The 7,818-nt window shown below is 40.9% G+C and overlaps 1 protein-coding gene across 5 annotated transcripts in view; it reads left to right on the top strand.

Annotated features, from left to right (window-relative positions):
* Positions 1-4,044: 4,044 nt before the first annotated feature.
* Positions 4,045-7,818, top strand: part of lhx5 (LIM homeobox 5) — a 50,824-nt gene continuing 47,050 nt past the window's right edge. For 3 of the 5 annotated variants that reach the window (XM_061747521.1, XM_061747518.1, XM_061747520.1), the window contains exon 1: positions 4,048-6,314. Coding sequence is in view for 2 of the 5 variants with exons in the window: in XM_061747517.1 (XP_061603501.1) it covers positions 6,307-6,314 (8 nt within the window). In the remaining 3 variants the exon portion in view is untranslated. Of the gene's footprint in view, positions 6,315-7,818 lie in introns of all 5 variants that reach the window. The other 2 variants (XM_061747517.1, XM_061747516.1) reach the window with 1 other exon arrangement.

Genomic DNA, 7,818 nt, shown 5'->3' with positions numbered 1-7,818 from the left:
ATTTCGGTGAAACCTTTTCCAACATATTTTCGGATATCTGTAGTCCTTCATGAAAGCAGACTAGTTATTTTTGTGTTTAATCAAAATAAACCATTTGCACAAATACAGTCATGAAAGGAGAATTGTCACAGCAGCAGTATTCACACACATACGCTCGTATTGATAATATAGAAACAACCCACAAGGTAATAACAGACACAAAAAGCAGCATTGACAAGAAATTAGAATTTTTCTAAATGTAATCTGCACAAGAAAAAATGCCGTGTCTATTTGTTAAAAAAAAAAAAAAAAGAAGGAAAAAAGATATTTACCTATTTGCTGATTTTCTTGTGGCCCTAATTCCCCAAGATGGCGCCAAAGGCCTGTATAATATAAAAGTAGCGATTTGGCGCCATCTTGTGGCATCCATCTTGTTTCTAAAGAACTATGTCGAAGTGGGCATAGGAACTTCTGTTAGACGGGCCGAAGCGCTGTCTGCGTATTTGAGCTGACGATCTCAGATCTGTGAGGCGGATGTTGCCAACCAGTCGCCCGCTGCGCCGGCAATTTTCAGACTAATTCAGCAAAATGTCATCATTTCCTAGCGCAGTGGTTGGGAATCACTGCTTTCGACTAAAATCATTGTTTAAACTGGACAGAGAGCTCATTAGTGAAGCCTGCCATCGAATACAGGTAGAAATTCAATACTTTGGTAAAAAAAATTTACTTGATAATGCAAACCAAATGTACAAAAAAAACAAAAAAAAACAGGAAGGTTGCATATTCTTTTTCACAGCATTGTAGATCTGACGTCCCTTGGCAGCGGCACAAAGAGATGATTAAAAAAAAGATAGCCGGGCTTGCAAAAGGTGGCTTCGTATTGTAAACACTTTTTAGCCCAACATTTCTAAAATAAAAACAGTGCTACTTTTAAATGGTAATCTGCAAGAAGAAACTGCACGTTGCTATAGTTGACTACCTTTTTGCAGGAATATCTAGCAAGTACTGGGTTTTTCTTACACGTGTCAACAGCCACCCATTGCAAAAACATGCACGTCTCCCAAAAGTACGGTGGGAAAAATCTTTCTCAGGGAACTTGTAGCTGCAGGAATATCTTGCAATTACTGGCTTCGTGCTCCACGGGACAACAATCTCCCCAACCCTTCATATAGAGTATATGGGCTGTAGGATAGGGTTTATTTATTGATTTATTTTGTTTTTGGGGCAAAAGTCTTCCAGTGGCATGTGGGAAAATCTTTTTAATAATGACAATTTTTAGACCCAGGGGACCTCGTAGCAGCAGGAACTTCTGGTAACTACTTGCTTTGACCTACACATGACAACAATCTCCCATAACCTCCATATACAGTATCTGGGCTATGGGATAGGGCGAAATTCTGCCGAAACATATAGTGACGCCTTCCAACAGGATGTGGGAAAATATTTTGTATGATGCCAATTTGTGGAACTCGGAGATGTCGTATCAGCAGAAAAGTGCTAGTTGTGTCCTATGCTTGACAACAATCTCCCATGTCCTTTGCATCTAATTTTCCTATTATTCTTCATATCCCAAATGTTTAAGAATGATGACATTTTGCTCTCAGAACAATATTTTTAAATAGGCGGAAAGCATACAATGGCCACGGCCTTCATTTATTTGAACTCTCGCCGATGTTGTTGATGATTTTTCTAAAATGTTTTTTAACAGTTGTGCGTCCACTAACAGTGGTAACAAACGAAAGACGTACATCGGGTTGAAACAGAAGCTGGACCAAGAAAAAGACATTGAGACTAGAAATCCGTAATTATTGACGGATTATCTGGCCCGACGGTTTCCAGCATTTGCTTAATTGAATTGGGCCGCGCACTCGTCGGCCACTTCATTAAAAGCACCTTTGCGGCGAGCTAGTTCGGCTGCTCTGTTGTTGTCGTCGCTCGACACAATCTTTACGATCAAGGTACAAGAGAAACTGGAGGGCTACCCAGTATTTAGTCTTGTCTTCAACGAGTCCTTCAAGGCACACGCGCTCCAGCGTGAGCCCTCTTTGTGACCGACCGGCGTAATAAACATCAAGTTGAAATATTGCACCTTCTCGCCGCATCAACAAAAATGGAAAAATGACAGGAGGATGGAATTTACAGTACGCGCTCGCCCAACAAATAGACCTGACCCGCACGTCTTCAGTTATACATTTGTTCAGTATATGGCCTCTTCTCCACATATTTTAAATATGTCGATAGCATGAGGCGGTTCAGGGTGCAGACACAGAACTGTGCATCAAATTATTACCTAGGATTCGTATTGAACTCGGGTCACGGTTTTAGTTGGATCACATTTCAGTTCTGTGTTTGGAACAGGAATCTGCATCTCAATATGGGCAAAAAATGGTCCTACAAGTTTTTCCTCTTTTTCTTTTTTTTTTTTGGTGTCACACTAAGGTCCAGCTAATGTGTATATATTTTTTTTACTTTTATGGTGGAAGTATTGTATGTAAAAATATTATATTATTGTTTGATTTCAACAAATCAATCTTTAAATGACTTCAGCCTAATATGTTTTGTACATATCCTGATGTTAATTGCCAAACAGAGTTATCATTTCAGTAGCAAGCTACCTTTGCTGCATGCTTTGAATGGAGGAAACGTTGGATGGTGACCTTTTTTTTGTAGTTGGCGATTAATGAGAGTGAATAAAGGGTCCTCTCTTGATCCCACATTTAACCCTGCAGAAACTGGATTTTGCTGCATGCTTTGAATGGGGAGAAAGTACCGCCATCTGGTGTCCAACTTGAAATCTTAGCATAAAGGATTGCATTAGTTGTCAATAGGACACAATTAGTTTTAATTTCAGTAGTCAGGAACCCTTGCACAGTGATTTTTTTTTTTTGCTGCATGCTTTGAATGCGGGGAAAAAGAGTGATATATGATCTGTACAATGTTTGTGTATTTTTGAGTCCTCTCTGAAATGGGCGATAAATAAAATTAACTGACTACTGACATTTTAAAGCATGCTTTGAATGGCGGGAAAAGTAGCGCCATCTATTGGACAAATATACAAATAAAGTCATCCAAGGTGAAATTGTTAATGTAAAGGATTGCATTAGTTTAGTTATGGTAAACGTGGGACAAAAAAAAATCAAAAAGGAACGCGTGCGCCTTTTATTGAAGGTTTGCCATTTTAGACTCATTTCAGGGACAGAAATGATAATTCTAACATTTTCAATCAATGAATCATCTGGCAAATGGCAAAATATGGTACATGTGTACACATCCGTGGGCTAAAAAATTGAATGCTAATTAAACGACAAACAAAAGCCGCACAAATGACGTTTTGGGAAAAAGCCCTCGTTTCCGACGGGCTGCATACCAGGCAGCCTGCTTTCCCGGGAACTCTACCAGCTCGTGAGACGTCAAAATATTGGCAGGCGGGGTAAACGCGCACACACTGCACACGCACGCACACACACGCACACAAGGAGAGGCACTGATGGCAGTGGACCAACACTCGATGCCAGTGGGCGTAGTGGGAGCATCGGACATTCGGGCACCAGCCTCGCCAGTTAAGACTGGCCCGGGCCGGACCAAGTGAGAGACACACACACACACACAGACTACAAACACACACTGTGACATACGCTTTCCACACACACAAAGGCGTCTGTCTGGTCCCGTGCCATGTGTCTCAGCTGTGCCACCGTCAGCCCCCAACCCCGCACACACACAGAAACACACACACACACACACCCGGCTCCTTACACACACACACAGCAACACACCCCTCAGGCCTGGACCTCCCGCATATGCCACCCCTCACGTCCACACCTCCACACCTCCCCGCACCACCCCGCCGCTCGTCTTTGTAGGCTAATTAGCGGTGAAATTGGTGAATTGCAGGCTCGGACACACACGCGCGCACACACGCACACACGGACATTGAGTGAATGGAAGGCCCGGTCACAGCCGCGAAGACACTCCAGCAGAGCCAAGCGCCACTTCAGCCCTGAAAAGCCCCCCCCCCCCTCCCCCCGAAATGGGCCACAGAGAAAGAAAATTGATGGGAACCACTCTAACGGGGAGACGCAGGAATATGCTTTTCATAATGTTCCAAAAATAAATCCTAAAATCATATTCTGTATTCTTCGTATGTCTGCGCTTAGGCCTAAAGCTTTCACAATACTGTACGTGATGTCTCCCAAAAGCATGGGAGAAAATGTTGTATAATGATGTTTTCGGACCTTGTAACTTCAGAGTTAAATACTTTATGAAAGTTTACCGAACCTCGCAGACCTCGTCACTCCAGAAAATTCTAGCAAGCGCTGGTTGTGTCCTACATGTGACAACAATCTCCTCTGTTCTTGATATGTTTGGCCAACTTTTTAGCATTGCTGGAACAGTTATGAAACTTTTATGATGGCAGCCTCTGATACAGTGGTACTTTGGTTTACAAGTGACCCAACGTACGAGATGTTTGAAATCTGAACCGTTGCTCGGCCGATGTTTTGTCTCGAGTTGCGATCTGAGATTTGAGTTACTATCTCTAAATGGTGGCAGCAGATAATGAGCAATTCTCTGCATGTCAAGTTTGAACATTAAACAAGGAGAATGACACATTTTGTATTTGACCAAAACCAGGTCACTTACGAAGTCCGCTAGCTTAGTGCTAACACACAATGCAGACTGCCATAGACTGGCTAATAAAACTAGCATTGTTGTTGCAGTAGTTATAACCCTTAAAGCAACAGATATTTGACCACAAACGGTGCAGCAACACATGCAGACAGACCATATAACAATACTCACAGGCATATATCCTTTATCCTCGGCAAAAAAACAACTAATACTACTGTAGCTTCGTCACTCAGTTGTGAAATGCTTCTTTGTGTATTATACTGCCCCTTGGTGGCCAAAGAATGCACGCTAGAAGGAGCACATGGTCAATGCTATTGAAGCATGAAATCATAATGCACAAATTGTTTAATTCCTTAATTAAATTAAATGTTATTACTGTATTTTTTCTTGATTATGAAGCACAACACTTTAGGGTACTTTTTATCCTTGCCGTTTTATTTTGTGGGACTGGAACGGATTAATGCAATTTCCATTCATTTCAATGGGGAAAGACGATTTGAGAGACAAGCATAGTCTACTTTTTTTTTTTTTTTTTCCCTTCAAAATGTTGCCCTCTGGTAGATCACCTCTCCCTGCCCCCCTCCCCAACGACGACATCCTCCGGTCTTCCTAATGATGTGATGGACGAGGCTCACTCCATCATCCCATCATCCCCACCCACACCCCATAAATTACCCACACGAATTAACAGGCCGTATTAATACCGCGCGACGTGTTAGGGCTCTCATTTAAAATTAATAAGTGGTAATTATGGAGGGAGGAAGTCTGTTTGGGGGAGGCTGCTAAGGGAGAACGAAAGAATGACGGAGTGTGTGCGAGGCTCCCGGGAGGACTCCCTGTGCCACTTTTCACACTTTCCAGACAAAAGAGAACTTTAAGCTCGTCTTAACAAGGGCTTGGCTTTTTTCATTTGTGCTTGTGTGTCGTGCGTGATGCCTACGCAAAAGCGTACGCATGCGTGGCGTCGGAAGCCTGACTTTCCTTGCTATGCCTTTGTAATGCGTCGCCAAAGGGTGAGTATTTTTATAGACTGCGTTTAACTTATTATTACACTTATGGCCATTAAAGTTGCAAAGCGCAATTCGTGGCGTCAGAAGCCTGCCTTTCCTCGCTATGCCTTCGCAATGAGTCATCAAAGGATGAGAAGTTTTACTTCAATTTAGTTTTATTGTAGAGTGGTTAACTTTTAAAATTTGTATGACAGTTACAACATTTTTTAAAAAGGGTAACACTTGAAGTCGAAATCCTCCTTTTCCTCGCTATGCCTCCGTGTAATGAATAGTAAGTCTTATTCTTTTTTAATTTACCATGTAGTGGTTAACTTCCTTTTAAATTTGTATGACAGTTGACAATGCTAAAAAATGTATGATGTATTAAATGGAAAGCTTGCCTTTCCTCGCTATGCCTCCGCAATGATTCATGGGTTAGTAGTTTTATTTTAGTTTTGCTAGTTGCTTTCGTTTTACACTTAAATGACAGTTCGGAATTCTCCAAAAAAAGTGCAATGTGAGAAATCAAAAGCCTCCCTTTCCTGGGTACACCTCCATAATGCATCATCAAAGGGTGAGTAGTTTTACTATATTCTAGCTTTATAGTTTTATTATAAAGGGATTAACATCATTTTCACACTTGTATGACAGACACAAAGCGGGATGCATGAAGTCAAAAGCTTTCCTTGCTACGCCTCCGTAAGGCATCATGAATGGGTGAGTAGTCGTACTTTGCTTTAGTTTTACTATGGAGTGGTCAACTTCTTTTCAAACTTGTATGACAGTTCAGAATTCTAAAAAATGTGTGATGCATGAATTCCATCCTCTGCCTTTCCTTGCTACGCCTCTGCAATTTATCATGAATGTGTGAGTAGTTTTAGTTTTATTAGACAGTGGTTACCGTCTTTTTTTTGTTTTTTGTTTTTTTAATACACGTTTACACACTACAGTTAAGAATTCTCAAAAAAGCATGATGCATTAAATTAGAAGACTTCATTTCCTTACTACACCTCTGTAATACACCATGGAAGGGAAAGTACTTTTACATGATTGTAGTTTTACTACAATAATATATATATTACTAGGATAGTTTTTTTTAAGTCAGAAAATTTGACTTTGTGTAGCAGTTAGAAAAAAGTTGTAACATTGTTAACATAAAGTTATGTAAAAAACACACTAGAATGACAGTGAAATATTAAAAAATGTCAAAAACCTTCCATTCCTTGCTATGCCTCCATCATTTGTCATCCAAATGTGAGTAATTTTAACCTCTTTTAAAACTTAGAACGGTTAAGAATTCTAAATAAATGGAGCGACGCTTGAAGTCGAAGGTCTCCCTTTCCATGCTATGCCTCTGTAATGCATCGTGAAAGGGAGAGTAATTTTACTTTATTTTAGTTTTACTTTGGCGCGATTAACTTCTTTCTACACTTTTAGGACCGTTCAGAATTCTGAAAAAAAGTATCCTTTCCTTTATATGTCGTCATTATGCGTCGTCAAATGGTGAGTAGTTTTACTGAATTGTACTTTTTACTAGACCGCAATTAACTTGCTCATACCTAACTTGCCTGCACAATTTCATGATGGTGACAGATTGTTTTTTTTTTTCTGTTTCTTATTTCCAATGGGTTTTGTGGTGGGTGGGAAAGACCACCTGGAAGAGCTTGGTTGTCAGGGTAACAACCATAACAGGAGGTGAAGATAAGATAAGATGTCCTTGAGTTTTTTGCACTGGGGTCATTGACATTAAACATATTAATTGTTGATTTTCTACTTTAGCTCCCGAGTTGATTAAAGGGGGGGAGGTATATTGTTGCCGTGGCTACGCGAGGCGAGTGTCAATTACGGCGTTGAACACCGTCAAAGTGACGCGAACGGGGCCGATCGGCGACAACAAAAGGCTCGGCGGTGTGTAAATGTGAAAAGTAGCAAACATCATTTGGACACGTCGCTCATGATGAGTCATTATGCTTGCCACAAAAGACCCCCGCGAGCCCCCAGAGACACATCAGTCTCTTAATGCTTTGTCATCAGCGCAGGTTAATGGACCTCACAGCGGTCTGTTAAAAGTAACCCTGATCAATACGCGCCCTTGTGTGTGTGCGTGTACGTGAACGGACGAGCTTCCAATTCTTTTATAGACATAAATGTAGGCCACAAAAGCTCATGAAAGAAATGTATGCTGTAATAAATACCAATAATAATAATAATAATAATAATT

Source organism: Phyllopteryx taeniolatus, chromosome 15 (genome assembly GCF_024500385.1).
Source record: "Phyllopteryx taeniolatus isolate TA_2022b chromosome 15, UOR_Ptae_1.2, whole genome shotgun sequence".
Lineage (NCBI taxonomy): Eukaryota > Metazoa > Chordata > Actinopteri > Syngnathiformes > Syngnathidae > Phyllopteryx > Phyllopteryx taeniolatus.
This window is presented reverse-complemented; position numbering and strand designations above follow the sequence as displayed.